General features: G+C 36.6%; 1 protein-coding gene across 5 annotated transcripts in view; it reads left to right on the forward strand.

Annotated features, from left to right (window-relative positions):
• The window catches only part of CDC14A (cell division cycle 14A), a 291,416-nt gene that overhangs the window by 97,984 nt on the left and 172,917 nt on the right, over nt 1–20,515 (forward strand). For all 5 annotated transcript variants that reach the window (XM_027868272.1, XM_027868267.1, XM_027868271.1 and 2 more), the window contains exon 5: nt 2,814–2,893. In XM_027868272.1, the coding sequence (XP_027724073.1) occupies nt 2,814–2,893 (80 nt within the window). The remainder of the gene's footprint in view (nt 1–2,813; nt 2,894–20,515) is intronic.

The raw sequence follows: 20,515 nt of genomic DNA on the forward strand, positions 1-20,515 counted from the left end.
AGGCTATAAAAATGCCTGCCTAATACCCAGCATGAACTGGTGGCCAGAATTATATTTTTAAAATTAAATTTTCTTTATTATGAACTTGACAAACATGAAAATTTCTGTGTGCAAAGAAGTACAGAAAAAGTGGACTATATGTGAAATTCTAAATCTCTTGTTTACAGCTTGGCTTTTTTTATAAAGTAGCTAGGCAGTTAGGTGGCATAGTACATAGAGTGCTAGGCTTTGAGTCAGGAAGACATCTTTGTGAGTTCAAATCTGGCCTCAGACACTTACTAGCTGTGTGATCTTGATCAACTGTTTGCCACAGTTTCCTCATCTGTAAAATGAAGTGGAGAAGGAAAGGACAAACCACTCCAGTATCTTTGCCAAGAAAACACCAAATGGTCACGGAGAGTTGCACACAACTGAACAACAACAACATTAAACCTAACCTGATAGCATCAACACTTTCCTGGGGGTATGTGTCCCCTTCTGATTGTCCTTATGTTCTCATATTTATTTTATTTTATTTTATGATTTATTTATTTATTTATTACTTAGGCAGTTGGGGTTAAGTGACTTGCCCAAGGTCACACAGCTAGTAAGTGTCAAGTGTTTGGTCTGAGGCCGGATTTGAACTTAGGTCCTCCTGACTTCAGGGCTGGTGCTCTATCCACTGCGCCACCCAGCTGCCCCCATATTTATTTTCAAATGTTTCATTAATGGGTTTTTTTTTTTGATGGGAGCATCACTATCACTACTTCCTCTGTTTCTCTCCACCCTCAAAATTTCCCTGCCCCACTCAAAAAAGAAAATAAACCTTTGCCTTGTAACAAATAATCAAGCACAGTAATTCCACACATTGGTCATGCCTGAAAGTATCTCATTCCGCATCTCTAGTCTATCACTTCTCTACCAAGAGATGATAACACACTTCATGTTCAGTCTTTTGGTGTCCTGATTGTTCATTGGTTGCAGAGACAGGTCTTAAGACTTTTAAAATTATTTTTCTTTACATTATAGTAGTAATTGTATAAGTTACTTTCCTGATTCTGCTCACTTTACTTTGCATCTGTTCATACCAGCCTCCCCAGGTTTCTCTGAATCCCTCTCTTTCCTAGTTTTTAATCCATTATATACATGTATCATCCTTTGTTGAGTGATGATGAGAATTATACACCAGAAGCTCAGTGTCTTTCTTGAGCAGATAGATGATAAATATCCATGCTGCAAATATCCCAGAGAACTCAACCAGTAAATTATGTTGCAACTATTCTTTCCATTCATCCAAGGTTTGTATTCTTGATTTCACAATGCTTTACTCTTACTCACTGCATATATCCAGTTGGTTGTCAAATCTTGTCATCTCTGTCTCCACCATATTATTTCTATACATTGTCTTTTCTCCACTCACATAGGCACCACCGTTGTTCAGGCCCTTATTGCCTCTAGCCTGGACTATCGCAATAACTTTCTAATTTGTCTCCTTGCTTCAAGGGACACAATCCTTCCTCCACTCAAATGTTGTGATTTTCCTAAAGTACCAGCCTCACCATATCACAACCTGACCTCCATTTAATAAATCCCAGTGGCTCCCTATAACCTCCAGATTCAATATCAACTGTTTGACATTTAGAGCTTTTCACTACCTGGGCCTTCCCTATTTTTCCAGCATTCTCTTCTGCACACTCTACAATTCAGTCATACTGATATATTTGTTGTGCTTCACACATCTATCTATCTCTTCTTTTATAATACATATGTATGTATGTATATTTGTATTTATGTATGTATGTATTTATTGCCCACTAGAATGTAAACTCTTTGAGGCAAGAACTATTTCACATTTTTCTTTGTTATCTTGTACTTAGCACAGAGCTTGGAACATAGGTAGATACTAATTAAGCGCTTGTCATTGATTGCTTGAGTACTTTCCATGGACAAGTAATTTAATATCTCACAGTCTTTTTTCCTCATTTGTAAAATGTATATTAATACCTCGGAGAGTTGTCAGGACCAAACAATATTATCTATATAAACTTTAAATAATTATTGAGCACCCATCATGTGTATTATAGCTTATGCTAAGTTACATGATTATGTCAGTAGTTATTGTTACTTGTGGTTTACAGAGGAGGTTTCCATAATTTGAAGCTAAACACCAAGAAGAAGCTCTTTGTGAAATTGTCACTTGGAATCTGTGCATATTTTTTGTAAGATAGCATTCACTAGGCTATCTGGGACTTAGGTATTGCTGCTATCTGTAGTAAAGTATAGTAAAATGGCTCTTGTTTCCATAAAGGTAGCCAGTAAAGACAGTAACTCACTAAATGTTTGGTTTGGATTTATTTAGTCTTTAGGAATATCACTGGGTCCCCTCATAGCAAATAGACCTTTTAATAAACCTAGCCATGGGAGCATGTCCTTTGTAACTGACCAAGACCTTGGACTTTTACCTGTTGGAGACGTTCCTATGAAAGAAGCCTTAGTTACACCTCTGGTTAGCAGATATTAATAAAATACAACAGTCCTCTTCCCATTGCCACTCCTCCCCCCGAATATGCCTTTGTTCAGTTATACTTTAGTAAATAAATTTTGGAGAACCTTCTCTATGGTTCCTTGTCTAAACTTGGAATCTTTCTCTTTGTATGACTCTTGAATTAAACGCTGCTAAACTCCTTGATCAGAAGAGGTGATTGCCTGGGGGGAGGGTTCGTTAAGATGTCTGTCCAAAGAGTGAAAATATGATCGTGTGTTATACTTGGTACGTGATCAGATTAGTGTTGTGTATGCATTTATGACTAAATGTTGCTGTTTGTTTATCTTAGGTAATCTATTTAAAGAAGACACCAGAAGAAGCCTACAGAGCACTCATAGCTGGCTCAAATCCCCCCTATCTTCCATTCAGGTATATCTGCATGTGACATGTAGTTGTTGCTGTTTGCTAGTGTTTTTGCTCCATTTGATTTTCAGTAATGAAGTAATTTGCAGTAACTCTTTGAGACTGTATTTCAGGTCACTTTCCCTCATCTGTCTTTAGGAATTAAGACAAAAGGAAAAAAATTTAGTAAGTCAGGAAACACACAGTCAGTTTCCACCTCTTTTCCCTTCTCTGATTTTGACATCTTAATGAAAAGGAAAACATTGCCTGACTCGTGGACTAATCAGGGCAAAATGCACTTGAAATTGGAATGAATGTCCTTTCTAAAGGCATCCCTACCATGCTACCAAGTAGCTCTGAGAGCCCTGCTGTTCCATTCTTTAAAGTCTGGGAGGAGAGACCTCTTTCCCTCCCTCAGAGAGAGGGCCCAGAAACTGTAGAAGGCAAGCTTACTTCTTTTTTCTAGGTGATGTAATTTGTCACTGGCCACTAAGCAATTCTCAGTTCTTATTTCTCTGACTTTGCCAAAACTCACTTGTTGACTGCACAGTAGCTCCTTGTAACTTCCATTTAGCAAACTTCTGAAGTGTCCTGAATTCTTCGTGGTGAGGCAACGTAAACTATTTTCACAAATATTAAAATACAGACAAATGTTTTTTTCCTCCTCGCATTTATTAAATCATTTGACACTCGGTGATTCCTCTATGATGCAGTCACATTTCTGGTTTTGATAAGCATTTTTTTTGTTTTAATTCCTGACACATTTGAAAAAACACCAACTTTGTGTCAGAAATCTGAGTTGAAGTTTCTGTTTTGACCCTTAGCAACTGTGTGACTGTTAAGTCATATAACTTTTCTGGATTCCTATTTCCTCATCTGTAAAATGAGGATAATAATACTTTTGTTAACTCTGCATCACAGGGTTCTTGTGAGGAAAGTGCTTGTGAGTGGTGGTTGTTACTGCTTTTATTATTACTATGATGATGATGATGATGGTGATAATGACTATATTCTTTTTCTTGACACATACAAACTCATCTGTTTGCATTTAAATCTCTTAAAAAATCTAGCTCTGGACTGTATTTCCAGGCAGATTACATAGTAGTCCCCATAACGTGCTTTGAATTCCAGCCAAATGGGCTTCCTTGCTGTTCCTCATACATAGCTTTCTATCCTGTATCAGCACCTTTGCACAGATTGTGCCCCATGTCTGGCATCTTTCTCTCTTATCTCACCACCTTTTAGAAAATTCCTGGCTTTATTCATGGCTCAATGCACAACATATTTTCTTCAAGAGGTTTTTCTTGATTTCCCCTAGTGTTAGTCTCTCCCTCCCCACTTTATTTTTCTTTTGTATATATATTTTATACCCTTCATAAATATGTGGGTAGGTGTCTCAGTGTACAGAAAACTGGACTTGGAGTCAACAAGACTTGAGTTTAATTCCTGCCTCTGACACTTCCTAGCTGTGTGACACCCAGGCGTGTCATTTAATCCCTGAGCCTCAGTTTCCTCATTTGTAAAATGGGAATAATAGTAGCACCTACCTCCCAGGGTTGTTGTGAGGATCAAATGAGATATCTGTAAAGTGCCTTGTGAACCTTAAAGCATAGTATAAATGCTAGCTATGTATGAATATGTTATCTCCCCCTCCCCTTGCCAATAGCATGTCAGCTCCTTGAAGCAGGAAACATTTTGCTTTTTTACTTCCAGTGTCCAGCACAGAACTTGGCATATAGTAGTTGAGGAGCTCTGAGGACTTTATAAATAAACCATCTGAAATTTACCTAAATTATATATTTCTCCAAGAATAACAGCTGTGACTCTTGGCTCACTTTGGTGATGAAATAATTGACATGGGTTATTCACTAAAGGTTTCTTACCAGTGTAAGGCTATTTGCACATCAATACTTTGTTTTAATTCCTGACACATTTGAAAAAACACCGACTTTGTGTCAGAAATCTGAGTTGAAGTTTCTATTTTGACCCTAATTTGACTGGTAAAAGATATGGCAGGTTTTAATGACTGCTGCTGTCCACAATACTATAAACCACCAAATCTGATGGATGCAAAAGAATTGAATGGCTTGTAGTCCAGCACACTGACTACCATGGAAATCAGCTTGTTTTATATAGGTTTTCTGTTTAATTCAGCAAAATTGACTTCAGAAAAATCCATGGCCTGGTTTCCAATGTGACCATTGTCAATTAAATGGTTTGCTTTATTCTACACTGAATTTTCTCAGTGACTTGTAGAAACAATCTGTGAGTATTAAGATGAAAAGTAGTCATTACTTTATCATTTTAAATGCTTTAGATCATTTAATAACATCATATTCTCCTTATGTGATGCTTTGAGGTTTTCAAATTGCTGTTTTGTATGTGGGTTATCTGATTTGATCCTCATAATTATGCTGTGAGACAGAGCGAGCTGTAGCAGGTATTATTAGTATTCTACAAGTGCGGTGCCCTTTCGACTGTACCTTGCTGCATCGGTGCTAGGGTTTTCCTTAGAGGATGTTTTTTACAAAGGATTTCATTATGTAATGGCTGCCTTAGGAGGTAGTTGCTTCCCAGTCATTAGAGAAGACTAGATGACCACTTGTCAGATAGGTCATAGTGGGAATTCATCTTCTTGTATGGGTTAGACTAAATGGCTACTTAGGTCATTCCAACTCTGAAATTCTATAATTGTGGCTGTTATTAAGGGAGTTACACTTTATTTTAAAAAAATATTATTGATATCTTTTACATTTACATTACTTCCTTTTCCAGATAGATTCCTCCTACCTCCTTTCCTCAGATCCTTTGTAGCAAATCAAAACAGAGAGAAGCAAAACTAATAAATACATCAAAGGGAGCCTGACAGTATATCCACAAGGGTGTAGGGGGCTCAACTTCAAGTGTCTGTATTAAGAAGATTATGCAAATACACCTTTCCTGTTTACCTGTAAAATACCCAATTGAAGTAGATGACTTTGAGGTTCTTTTTAGCTCTTAAATGCATTGGTTTCTGTTAATGTGGTTTTTTTCCTCCCTTCTATTTTTAGTATGAAGTTTCAAGTTTTGAGGTGTGTTTAGAGAAATGTTTACAGGCTGAGAGAGCAATATAGCAAACCCCTCAGCATGATCCAGATTCCTTTAGCTTAGTGAACTGAAAAGTCTTAATCAGATTATGCATTCAGAAGCTGTTTTGAGACCACCATAAGAAAATTATAAACAGAATTGTCACAGAACGTTTTGTAGAAGTTTTTGAGGCCATTCATTTCATACTTGCTAAACTTAAAAACAGCAGATTCTTATGTGATGAGGGAAACTATCCCATGATATTTTGATACTTTTTTATTCTTGGCAGTATTTTCTTTGCATAAATATTTAGCTATAATTTCTTGCTTCCTGAGAAGGGTCTGTTATAGAAAATACTTTCAACTTCTTATTAAGATAAATTTTAACATATTCATAGTATCTTGTTAGTAAATATCCAGTTTTCTATCAGATCTTGATGGGTAAAGGAGATTTGTAATCCTTTTCTCCAGAAGACCAAATTAGGATACATGAGAATTCTTGTAATTTGAACTGAACCAAATTTGTATTTTGTCAACACGAATGAGAGTGTTTCTACCAATAAGAGCTGTTAGGTAATTTTAGGATAAGCATTTTCAGAGTTGATCTGTGGTTATTCATTGGCTTCCCCAAACCTAAATTCAGAGTAAATTACTTTTCGTTTTTGTTGTTGTTATATAACAAGTTTTTGTATCTCCTAGTTAACAGTAATATTGCCTGGGCAATGTATCCTTTTCCTTCGTTCGGAGTATGAGAAGAGGAGGCAGAAGGGGCGGGATATGTCATATAGCAAAGGGAAAGACTTTTGGAGTTATGATTCAGAATAGGGAGTTGATGATCTCATAGTTCTGTACTTGAGTGTGCTGTAGAGGAGCCCTGACGCCATTTGGCTTGTTGTTCCCTTCCCAGAGCAGATCACCATTCTCCCTTTTCCACCCACCCTCACCCCACTTCATGCTTAAGTAGGTTGTTCATCTCCTGGGAAGTGAGTGTTTGGGGAATGGGTAGGGGGTAGGGAGTGATCCCACTTGGTGATGAACAGGTGCGGGCTGCTCCGTCCCTCCCTGAGAGAAGGGGCTTTAGGCACTTTTCAATGGGGGAGGGGCATTTTTCTCTGCCGTCTGTCTTGGGTGGTGGGGGGAGCTGGAGGAAAAGAACCCAAGTGACATAGGAGGAGCAGGGGAGCAGTGCGCATGTGTGATGCGATGTGTGGGTGGGCAGCCCCAGGCAGGACCCTGCAGATGCCCTAATCTGATGTCCCGGGGCCTGGCCTTTCCTGCTCTCTCCTATCTTCCTGTCTCTCACCAGCGGTGGTGACTAGTGTAGTACTTACTACATAAGCTTTTATTGCTGCCTTTTGTTTTTAACCTCACTGTCATTGTGGGGGGTATGTATGTGTGTTTTCTTTCCTACCTCACTGAACTGAACCCTCCCTGGCAACAAGGGAAAACTGTTCAAGCAGTAACACAGTTAACACTGGCTAGCCCGTGACCTGGTCTGACAATGTTTGCAGCATTTGGCCCTCATAGCCCTTTGCCTCTCTGCCAAGAGGAGGGCGAGGTGCATTTTATCTTCTGTTTTCAAGGACTGTTGGTTTTTCTGCTACAGTTCCGTTTTCTTCCTTTCATTTACTTTGTTGTCCTTGGGCAATGTAGAATTAGATAAAAATACATAATTTATGTATCATTCTCTTGGATAATTCATTGCTAATAAAAGGAAAGTGCTTAACTGCTTACTTACTGTTTCTTGCCACTCTTATCTAAGAGAAATCTGGAATTGGGAAAAGTAAAGGGTCCTCTAGGTTACCATTCTTCAAGGCACCTTTTGGAGGTGGGGATGCATAAAGTTAGCAGATTACCTCCTCTCTCTCCCCACCCCTTCTCTTCTGAACCCAAACAAACAACATCAGAAAACTACTAACTCAAACCTCAGATTAATCTGATAAATCATCAGCTGCTATTTAGCTGCCTAATCCATAAGCTTTTATGTATGCATGTTCACTTGCCGACACTTCAGTGCTTATTTGCTTATTCACCAGTGTTGGGTCATTTGATTTATTTGTAGGAACATTAATATTTATTTTCCACTTTCCCAGCCTATTCATATATTCAAGTTCATTTTTCCATCTGAACATAATAGGAAAAAAAGTCTGGTCTTAGTTTTTGATTTCTTGTTAATAGCCCTGAAACACAAGTCTGACTATGTCACTCTGCTTCTGAAGAAGCATAATTGGCCCTTTATTGCCTTTAGGATAAAATCCAGACTCCTCTGGAATTAAAAGCCCGTCACGGTCTGGCTGCAGCTTCTTTCTCCAGGCTTTCTTATATGTGGTAATTCTCCTTACAGACACTATTCTAGCCAAAATAGCCTACTTATCAGCCCCCATACAGGACATTCCGGGGGCCACTTACCTCCATCCTTTCACAGGGTCTGTCCCATGTGCTTGCAGGGCTTTTCCTTTTCATCTCTACTTTTTAGCTTCCTTTAACACTCATATTTCAAGTGCCACCTGATTTAAGAATTCTGATTCCTCCTCTTGAATGAGTTAGTACTTGAGGTGTGTTAACTACTCCCCACCTCTGCCATTAGTATATTTTGTATATATTCTCTTTGTACCTGTCTGCCTCCCCAATAGAATATAAGCTCCCCAAAGGCATTATTGCATTACCACTGCATATGTAGCACAATGCCTGGCACATAGTAGGTACTTAGTAATGTTTGTTGACTGATTACTTTTAGTAGACAAGTAAATGTCTCATTCTGGGTTGGAACATAAGCTCTTTAAAGGTAGAGGTGATACATCTTCTCCAAATTCTACCCAGTTCACCCCATAGATCAGAACTTATGCATTTACATTCTTTGAGAAGTACTTCTGCTCGAAAAATTGACTGAACCTTAAGTATGATGGTGGTTTGAAGAGCTGAAAACTGAATTTAAGAAGATAAACTTCTTCTTAGCATTACATCCTCCAGGCTCTCCATCTTATTATTTTTCCAATTATTTGGGGAAAAGACAAGTTAAAATTATGCATGTGCAGAAGTGTGTTCTCAGGGTTAATTGAGTATTAGAGTTGATGAATGTAACTTACTATTATTTTTCCTTCATTAGAGACAGAAAGGAAAGCTTTAGTCAGTTCACTCCCCTTTCTCTTGAGAGCACTTCCTGCATTCTCCTTTTTCCTCTTTGATTCTTGGTAATAAATGTTGTAATCATCACCTCAGTTTTCTTGCCCCATACTTCTTCTTCCTGCGGAAACATATTTTCTTAATAGCCAAGGGACATAAGAAGGATGAGAGAATCTTTATGTAAGATAATATTAATTCAACACACAGTTGTATATTGCTTAAATTTCACTTAAGGTGTTAAACTTTTTTCATTAATTTAATGCAAAGATTGGATGCTTTCTACAGGAAACTTAAGGATGAAACAGTTTTGTAGAATGCCTCTAGTCTTTCAGTTAAAAGGGTTGACACAATATAGTTATTTGTGTGGTTTTTAAGTAGAAAATTATAAATTCATTTCTGTGCTTGTTATTTTACTCAGAAGTCCAGTGGGACCTACTACTTCCCACATGGCTAGTTTAAACTGTGAATTGAAGGAAAGAAATTGGAGGTGGAGGAAAAATATGGATAACAGAAATGAAATTATTCTGGGATCTATATAATATTCTCCTTGCTCATCTTTCAGCTCTTAATGTATGTTAGATAGGGAACTTACTTTCTGAATGCCACTATTTTAGTGCAAATATGACCAGCATGAACAAAAGCTCTCAGAAAATGATGCCTGGTTAACATAGCCCTGGAATATTACTACTTAGCACTCGTTAGGCTCCTTTGTGTTCAGTGTTCTCAAGTGTTAAAAAAAAGTGAAGGATTGCTCAGAAGAATGCTACCAAGTTATGGATAGAAAACCTGAAAGAACAATTTAAATAATTTATTCATATGATGCCACTTACTGTGCATAAGGGGAGGGCTTGACAAAAGTACAAGATAATTTTTTTTTCAGTTTATCACAACTTGCCTTCCATTAAATTTTTTAATTACTAAAGCTTTTAAATCATTAGAGTTTCCCTGTTAATAGATGTGCTCGGTAAAATAAAAGCATCAGGATTCATGACTGGAAGTTGTGGCTGCATTTATAAGAATTTTCAGAATAGAACTTTTCTGAAGCAAAACCTGCTTCTAAAAAGTGCCATGCTGATGCTCCCATAATGTATATAGAAACACAAGTAAAAAGTTACTCTATTGACTTTCTACAATTAGACTTGATTTTTAAGATTAGTTTCTTTTCTCACATTAAGACATTATGTTTTATGTCTTATTTAACTTTTAGAATGGCCAGGCTATTAATGCTAAGATTAATCCAGTTTTGGCAAATGTGTAGAAATCTTGACCACAGTTCAGACTTGGCATCTTTGGGGTTCCTAAGCCATTGTAGTGATTTGCTCAATTTAATAGACTATTGCCTATCCAAGGATGACTTAATCCATTAGGGATTTAGTCTCTCTTACAGCTCTGGATTCTATCGTCTTTCTCTTGTTTTCTCTTTGATGGAGCCCCAGTGCCAATCATAGATAGCTAAATTAAGAAAGTTTCATTTCAAGCAGTGGTAGTTCAAAAGGAATTTTAAAAATTAAGTTGTTCATCGTGATTCATTAATAAGAGACATTCTATATAGTAGATAGGAGTGCTGGACTTTTATTTAGGAAGATGGGTTGAAGTTCTATCTCTGACACTAGCTTTGTGACTATGGGAAAATTGATTAATCTTTTCTCAGCCTTAAGCAACTTTCAAAGACTGTCTACCAAATTAGAGATTGGTTTTGCTTTTTTTTTTGTCAGTGGAGGGAAGGAGTTTCTATACCCAAGCAAATCAAAGGTTTTTGATTGTAATTTGTTAAATACAGAGAACAATTTAGTAGATCCATAAAAAGGGCAGGGTCTTCTGCAGGTGTAGTTGTAATTAATGTAAAATTCATTCTCTTAAAGTATCATAGAAATGTGAGTTATTATTCTTACCAACAATAACATTAATGGTAATGATGCTCCTAGTTTTATAACTTGTGCTATGATTATTTAGGCTTTTAATGTTAAATGCAAAATAAAGTCACTTTGGATGTATGTGTGTATATATGTTACATATATTATATATATGTATGTCATTTATATGTATGTGGAAAAACTTTTTTCATCATCTCTGTTAAAATTTGTATATTTGAATATACAGTTACTGATTTTATAGTCAAGGCAACGAGCATTTATTAAGAGTGTACTATGTTCCAGGGAGTGTGCTGAGTTCTGGAAACATAAATATAAGAAAAAAAAGATATTCCTTACCTTCAAGGAGCTTACAATTCTAATTTACTTTTTAACGGAGGAAGACAACACGTAGAAGGAGGCTGAAAAGCAAAGAGTCAAGTGAACGTACCTGTCAAGGGGACATGGTAGAGACAGTGCTGTGGAGAGAAGTCAATATCTCATATGACAAATGATATGTAGAATACTGTTATGTAACTTATCATTAATGATTCCAATGTGGAAATGTTATTGTCCTAAAAAAGATCCAACTGATTTAGTTTTCTTTGTTTCAATTGCATTTTGAAATAATATTTTAGATTTGACTCTTAGTTACCTTAGCAAAAATAAGCAGATAGGTAATTAAAGATAAATCAGAAGTTAGAATTTGGTTAGGTAACTTTGTAACCTGTTATTGGCCTTATATATTACATATAGTTCACTTCAGAGTCAACTGGACTTGCTTCAGGGCACTATTATGATGCCCAATGATCTTTTGACCTTATGTGGCCTTGAGGCTGTAGGTTCCCCACCCTGATAGTCCAACCAATACCTAACAAAGACTCTCCTGGACCGTAACACTGACAAGTGGTCATCAGATTTCTTTTTGAAAACTTCTTAGTGATTGGGATCTTACTAATTACCAAGGGAACCCATTCCACTCTTTAGTTTCAATCAATAGGAAGTTTTTCCTTGTATCAGGACAAAATTGGCCTTTTTGTAGATTTCATCTGTGACACTTTTGACTGTGTTTTGGGGTCAAGCGGAACAAATCTAATCCTTTTTCCACATGATGGCCCTTAAAATATTTGAAGTAAGTTGTCATGTGCCAACTAAGTCTTCTTTTCACCAGCTTACAGGTTCTAATTTCTTTTGGTCATTGCTCGTGTGGCACGTGGTCTCTAGTCTTCTGGTTTCCCTCTTCTGGATAAGCTTCATTTTGTTCTTCTCTGAAATGTGATACCCAGAACTAAGCCTTAATTCCATTAATTTCATCTGTAAAGTAATACTGGTAGAAGAATGGTGTTAATTGAAAAGATGGGCCTTGATTTCTGGGAAGAGTTTGGAGTCATTAAATATTAATAATAATAACAACAATAATGATAATACCTTAAGGTTTATGCAGTAATTTACATGTAATTTTATTTGATTAAAGGAACTTTTTAATTTCCTGAAGATGATTCCTCTATAAACATATCCTGGATGTTAATGTTAGAAATTATAACAATCCGTTAAGATCCTTTTACATTGTTTGAATTGAACAGGGTTGAGTTGTTTTAATTGAAATCTATATTAAAAAAATTTTTTTTCTAGCATTGTACTAATTTTTTATTTTTGGTTTAAAAACTCAGTGGTTTGACCGAATGTAGACAGCTCTTTCTGCAGTTACTTTCACACACACGGTCCAGTCAAATCAAGTTAACAAGTATTTATTAAATACCTGTTGTGTACCAGGTATTCTGCTAAGTGCTGGTAATACAGAGAAAAGCAAAAACAGCTCCTGCCCTCAAGGAGTTCACAATCTAATGGAAATAGCTTCTTGGCTGTTAAACTATAACCTGTTTCTTCTTTTTTGTGATGGTATTTGGTGTTGACCATGTCTAAACTGCTTCTTTTCTTAAAGAAAGTATACATGATATGAATATGCATGGCACATAGATATGAGCTTCTGTGTAATCTAACAGTCTTTGTGCTTTTTCATTCCTTGATCCTGATCCATGTTTTCCAGTATATTTATTTCCATCTTTACCTATTCTAGTCTTTGTATTGACCTTACTCAATATCAAAGTTGATAATGATTTAATTTGGAGAGTCTTAATAAATTCAGAGAATCTCTTTACCTCTTCATGCTTTATACCACATGTTGGTAGAGAAACTTTGAATATTTGCATGGTAGTCTTTTTGCAAATACTTACCATGCACATTACAATATTTAAGGACTAGATGCCCCATGACATATAATATGTAAGGTGCATCATAAGTTGATACAGGAGAAAACCATTTTATTTATCCTCTTTGCCCAAGGAAAACCTGTGAGCAAACCTTCCATCTAGCTGTAGCTTTTTTCCAGCTTGTGTTTATAATACAAATGCCAAAATTAATAAGATTGAGGTCTTCCACTATCATGGTTGCCTTAGTTCATTGGGCAAGGCCCTCACGTTTACTATTTAGAGTACTGACAATTAACTTAGTGCATATAGATATACAATATTAGCTAATATGTTTACAAGTTTTGTTTGGTCTGTATGATTTTTAGCACTCTCTCCTTTTCTGCAACAAGGCTCTGAGTGTCATTTTGTATTTTTGTTTCATTTCATGTGTTGCCATGGCCAAAGAATTTATTACCAAGTGTCCACAGCCTACTGTTGATAAATCTGTCTTACTTTGCTAGATTGCTTCTTGGAACACAGATGCATCTGTTTCTAGGACCATATTCAGAGGCTTTCTAGCATGGAAGAACCTGCCAAAGCTTGTATTTCTTTGACATAACGTTTGATAAACAAATGTTATCTTCATGCCATGATTAAGAAATGAGAGAGCACAAAGACTGGTAGATTACACAGAAACTTCATGCCTAGATCTTTTTCAGCTTTCTTGAAGAAAGGAAATCAGTAGGCTTTGAGCATGGTGAACATCAAGCCATCGCACACAAAAAAAATGAAATAGCTTATATTTTAACAGTCAAGAAGAAATTCCCATTAGATTGTGAGCTCTTCCAGTGTAGGAGCTGTTTTTGCCTTTTTTTGTATCCCCAGCACTTAGCAGAGTACCTGGCACATAGTAGGCATTCTATAACTGCTTGTTGACTTAGTTTCACTCTACTTCATGTGGGAGTAATTGCAGAAAGAGCTGTCTGCATTCAGTCAAATTAGAGAAATAAAAATGAAAAAGATACAGCATTCAATTGAAACAACTCAACCTGGACTGATTCAAAAAAGTTATTGATAATGAAAAATAGATAATGAATAGAAGAGAGGAAAGAAACGTTATTTTAATTGCATAAATAAGTAATAATCAATAGAATTTGTAGTCCACCAAAATCCCCCAGATCTTTTTTACAGGGACTTGTCTAGCCAAGCATTCTTCATCTTGCCCCTGTGCAATTGATTTTGTTTTTACCCAATTGCAGGACTTTACATTAATCGCAACTTAATCCTTTTATTAGAATTGTATTGAATGAGTAGAGTATTTTGTCAATGTGTTTTGAAGTTTCAGCATCATTCATCTTTGTGACTTCAGTTGTAACTGGAAACTCCAAAAACTGAACAGAAAAAAAGGGGGCTTGCCATCTTTTTTTCTTTAGTTTAAATCCTTCCTCCGTATTAGACTGTAACTTGGCCTTCTAGAAAACAAGTGCCCCTTCACTCCTAGAGTGAGTCAGCGAAAGTTGGTGTGAATCTGGCAAAGCTTATTTTTCAGTAAGCTAACAAGCCTAGGGTTGTATGCTGTTGGCCAATTGCTATTTAAAGAGTGGCATCAGAATTCATTAGAGGATTAGCTAGCAGTCATCATGAGGCCCGCTGAAACCATCAGGCTTCAGTAAAATGTTCAGGAATGGCTGAAGTACTCAGTCTGCAACCTCGAAAATTCATGTTTATAAAAGCAGCACATAAAATTCATACGTTTATAAAAGCAAAAGACTTTTCAGTATTGTCCAGGATTTTAAAGTTAACAAATAATCCTATGTTAAATAGTTGTTTGTTTGAATTTTTTTTGTATTCTTTTATCTCCTTGCAGCCACCTCTATGTATATTGATGAATATATGATAGGTCCTTGGTGCTAGAGGTGATTCAGAGCTTACTACTGGTAAACACTAGTTATTTTTTTACTAGGAAAAATGTAGAGTTTCCTAAGGCAATTTTATTTGATGGCATAGGGAATCGAATATGGAATAAATTTTGTCTCATTAAACAGGACAAGATAGAAATATAATTTTGGGGATATGTCCAAAATTTTTTTCCTTTCTGAAATTCAGCTTTTGGGTATTACTTTATAAATGATTAGAATGCCTTTTAGATTTGGGTATAATGGAAAGAATTCTGGATTTGGATTAAAAATCTTAGATGTAAAAATCTTATCTTTGCCCCTTGTTTATATATAAGTAAGGATAGGGAGCCCACGATCCTATCAGATTGTGATGTTAACTAAAGGCCTCTTTCCTAAAACACTTTCTGGATATATTTTGGGCTATTCTTTGGGGAGTGTATGAGAGGAATAGGAGGGTCCATTTCCTGATCTATAAAATAGGTGTAATAACACCTGTGCAGTATATCTGATAGGATTGTTGTGAATTTCAAATGAGATAAAATAAAGTGCTTTGTAAACAGAAGACTATAAAAATGTTAGCTGCATTACTTATTATTATTATTAAAGAAGTCATTCTCATTGTGCAATAGAATTCAGTTAGAAATGGTGTCCTGGGACAACTTTCTATCGCAGTATTATTATTTTATGTTTAGTGTTATGCATATTTTTGCGCAAGTGGATAAAGTGACTGTTTTTTTACAGCTGAACAAAAGTTTTAGGGTGTAAGCTCATCCTCTGTAGGTTAACTGAAAGAGCCTTAAGCTGGATGATGAGGGTTGTTTTCTACTTCCTTCTGTTCTCATATGGTTTTGATTTCTTCTTTTCGGTCTTTATATTTTGAAAGCTTTTTCACTTCACGCTACTTAGAGCTTATTATTAATAGAATAAAGCTGAATGACTGCTGGGTTCTCTGACTTCAGAAACTGATTGCATTCTGTAGAAACATTGGGGATGTAGTTCTAGGATAGATCTGTTTCAGAGAGGTCCAGAAATTTAATCTGGGGCAGATATGTGCTTTCATTTTGCAGTGGGATAAATGCATGAATAAAAAAGTGTTTCTCAAGTGCTTACTCTGTATGTGCCAGGCATTGTTTACTAAGATCTAAGACACAAATACAAAAAGTAGTCCCTTTCTTCAAGGAGCTTATATTTTAATAAGAGAAGACCTCCGAGGTTCATTTTGATAAGGACTCATTACCCCAAAGTTGCCCTAAACATAAACCGTTATCTGAGGAGTAGGGGAGAGAAAAAGACCACAGCATTGTTGCAACTGCTTTGATGCTCTTGGACGTGGAAATCTTTTAAGTAAGCTTAATGTTTAGTGGTACAGAAATAAAGTGTTTTTATAAACTAATGCAAATAGGAATCTGCCAATTTCTAAGATAGTTCTAGCTTCAGAAAATTTTACTTAGTAGAGGTTCTATGAATTTCTATGGCTAGAACTTGGCAACCCATTATTAGATTGATGCTTTGTTTCTAAATGTATTTTTCTTTTTAAGATTTATTTATTTGGGGGACGACTTTTGGAAATGGCTTAGAGATACTTGACTGCAGAGGTAGATAGCAGTGAAGCTCATTTAATAGCATATCTTAGTAGCTGTTACTCATGATCTTTTAGGCAAGTTGGAATTTGTAGGCCTTTTGACAGAGACATAAAGGAGGTCAGCTACTTGGGAACTTAGAAGTTAGGTGATCTGTTTTATGAGCCAAGGTAATATGAGCATGTAGATCCATTGCAAAAGTTAGTTCTTTGCATAAGATGCTATGTATACTTATTAGTTATAAAGTGACATTCTGAATTTTATCAAGTTTTATTTAAAATTTTGCTTCATGCTTTACAATTATCCATTGTATCTTATATTTTTCCTAATCATCAAAAACAAAACCAATTTGAATGACCTTTTTATACATTACTAAAATATTCTGGCTGTCTTAGCTTATTCCTATGAATAATATGTGGCCAAATTTTGCTTTTAGCTCTTGGATAAAATAATATTTTTGTTCGGTTGGGAAAGTCTGGAAATGCCATTTACTCCATGAAATCAGTTTAAGAGTTAGAATGAACCTTGGAAAACATTTTGGAGCTTGTAGACCTTGGAGAACATCTAGACTTTTTTATAGATGGGGAAACTAAAGAACAGATTGGGGAATAATAGTGGGAGCTTCCATTTATATAGCACTTTAAAGTTAGCAAAGTTCTTTACGTACATCATGTCATTGCTTTCCATCCATTGTTGGTAGTTCAGCCCTCCAAGGTCAAACAGAGAAAGTTCAATCCTTTTTTCCATGTGAAAGATTGTGGAGAAATAGGAGAGGCACTATAGGACTAGAGAAGAATGAATGGCTCACTTCTCAGAAAAAGGGAAACAGATGGGATCTGCTAATTACTGGGCCAATGAGCTTGACTTTGATTCTGAACAAAATCCTGGGATGTATTATTAAAGAGATGGTTAATGAACTTCTAGAAAAGGGAGTGATGACCACAAGGAACCATATTTGTAACATGGGTTTTGTTTTTAACTTGAGCAGGGGGTGGGGTGTTGGGGAGGTGGGAGTGGATTTGGGTGGGAGGGAGACAAAATAGATTTTTGTTAATTAAAAATAAATTTAATTAAAAAAACCTCACAACATAACTCTCTTTCACCCCCTCATCGTTCCAGCCACTGTCCTCACAGCTGTTTCCCAAACTCAGCATTCCATTTTCTACCTTCTTAACTTCACACTGATTAACTTTTGCAACTGTAATTAACTCCTTCATCCCTTGTGCTTCTTGGAATCCTTAGGTGTCTTTTCAAGGTTCAGCTCAAGTATTGCCTTATATTAAAAGCCTTACACTTATTTTCCCCTGGTCACAGCTGGAGTGTTATTTTCAATTCTGGTATAAAATTTTAATAAAGACATTGAAGAAATGACAACCATCAAGGGAGGGTGACTAGGATTGGTTAAAAAGGCCTCCAAATCATGTCGTATGAGACTCAACTGAAGGAACAAAGGCTGTTTAACTTACAGAGGAGAAAACTTAGGGGGATTGTGGTATCTGTTATAGCATCACAGAGTTGTAAGAGACCCACCCCCTCACTCCACTCCTTTGAAAACAAAACCCTTCTGACCAAAACATACCAGCTTGTAAATCCATCTAATCTCTGCAAGGAAAGGACACTACTATACTTGCAAGTCAGGAGATCTGTGTTCAAATCCTGATTTTGACACTTATCAACTATGGTGGCCATAGGCCAGCTACTTCATTCTCTCTGAGCCTTAGTCCCCTTATCAGTAATAGGAGGATCATAATTTCAAATTGGATACCCCAGAGAACACATCAAATCTACACATCTACATGTCTAGAATTGAACTTTTACTACTTTTCCCGAAAACCTATGTATTGTCGAACTTGTAAAAAATTTCTGTCGAAGGCACTATCATTTTTCTAGTCTCTCAAGTTTTAGTATCATCAATGATTTCTCATTATCACTGATCACACATATTCAGTCAGTTACCAAATCTTGTTGTTTTTCCTTCTATCGCTTATTTCTCATCCAAACCCTTTTATCTGTTTCCATAGGCACCATTTTAGTCCAGGTGGTTCAATAATTCAATAGATTATTGAAGCATCCTTCTAATTTGTCTAACTCTCTCAAGCATCTTTCCTACTGCAGTTTTTCTTCCACACACCTGCCAAAATAATTTTCCTTAATTGCAGATCAGTCTATGCCACTCTCCTGCTCAATAAACACCAGTCATTCTCTATTCCCTCTAGATAAACATCTTTGTTTAGTTTTTTAAGTCTTTCACAACGTGGCCCCAACTTATCTTTCCTGTCTTATCATACATTCCTCTCCTTCCTGAATCTGTAATCCAGCCAAATTGGCCTTCTCTCCATTCCTCACATGGTACTCTATTGCCCTTCAAGTCAAATCAGCAAACATTAAGTGCTTACCGTGTGTGCCAGGCACTATGCTAGCTCTTCACTTTGTTTTTGTACTAGCTGTCCCACATGCCTGGATCTGTATCATAGAATCCCTCTCTTGCGTCAGGTACCACCTTTCACATAAAGCCTTTTCTGATCTCTCTCTCTGTCACTCTCTCTGTCTCTCTCTCTGTCTCTCTCTCTCTCCCTCCCTCTCTCCTTGATTACTTTGTATTTGTTGTTCAGTTGTTTTCATTCATGTTCTATTCTTTGTTGACACCATTTGAGGTTTTCTTGGCAAAGATACTGGATTGGTTTGCCATTTCCTTCTTCAGCCCATTTGACAGCTGAGGAATCTGAGGCAAACTGGGTTAAGTGACTTGCCCAGGGTCACACAGCTACTACGTGTCTGAGGCCAGATTTGAACTCAGGAAGATGAGTCTTCCTGATTCCAGGCCTGGTGCTCTATCCACTGTGTACCCTAGTTGCCCTGTCTTGTATTTGCCTCTATTTATTTTGTATATTCTTATATCTGTACTTGTTTCCCTGTTAGAAGGAAGGCCCCTTTTTAGTAAAAATTGTTGTATTTGTATCAGGAGATACTTGTTGATTGATTAATAACTCATTTTAAGATTTACAAAGAACTTTCCTTGCAGCAGACTTGTGTAGTAGGTAGTGCAAGTTTTATTCTCATTTTACAGATGAGGAAGTAAGAGGCTCTTAGAGTTAAGGAACTTGCCCCATGATTGAAGTGTCTGGATACAGAATTCCCAACTCCACGTCCCACATTCCATGCATTGGAACAGATTGATCTCCATAATATTAGTATTGCTTACCTTAAAAGTTTGTTGTGAAGAAAGCACTTTGTAAACTTTAAAGCACCATGCAAATATGAGTTCTTCATATTATTTGCTTTGATAATTTACCTAGAATTTTATATGGGTCCACAAAAGCAGAAGAATGGTGGATCACTTTGATTACATGAGGTGAAGGACATCACAATTCAGTGAAAGGCATACTATATTTGTACTTAGAACCCTGGGGTCAGATCCTAGCTATATTACTCCCTCTGTGTGACCTTTGGAAAATCACAGTTAGTCACTGAGCATTTGTCAGATGTTGCCAGGTATCCCTCTGGATTTCAGTTTCTTCAACTATAAAATGAGGAGGTTGTTCTTAATATACTCCAAAAGATCCCTTGCACCTTGAAATCTGTGATCCTGGTATGGAAACCCAAGCCCTTCACTACTTCAGTCAGTCAGACAACAAGCATTTATTAAGGGCGGAAAAAAAAAAAAACCCAACATAACCCTCACCTTTAGGGAACTTACATTCTATTAGGAGAAACATGTATACAGAGTAAATATAAAATGAAAATAAAGGCAGGATAATTTCTGGATGTAGGAGTTAGTAGCTGTGAGAAATATTAGGAAAAGCCTCATGTTCAAGGTAGCCCTTGAACTGAGTTTTGGAGGAGAATATGAGTTCTGAGGGGTGGAAGTGAAAAGGAAGTGGATTCCAAGTATGGCAAAAGAGAGAGAGAGAGAGAGAGAGAGAGAGAGAGAGAGAGAGAGAGAG

Source organism: Vombatus ursinus, unplaced genomic scaffold (genome assembly GCF_900497805.2).
Source record: "Vombatus ursinus unplaced genomic scaffold, bare-nosed wombat genome assembly UNPS02014787.1, whole genome shotgun sequence".
Taxonomy (NCBI): domain Eukaryota; kingdom Metazoa; phylum Chordata; class Mammalia; order Diprotodontia; family Vombatidae; genus Vombatus; species Vombatus ursinus.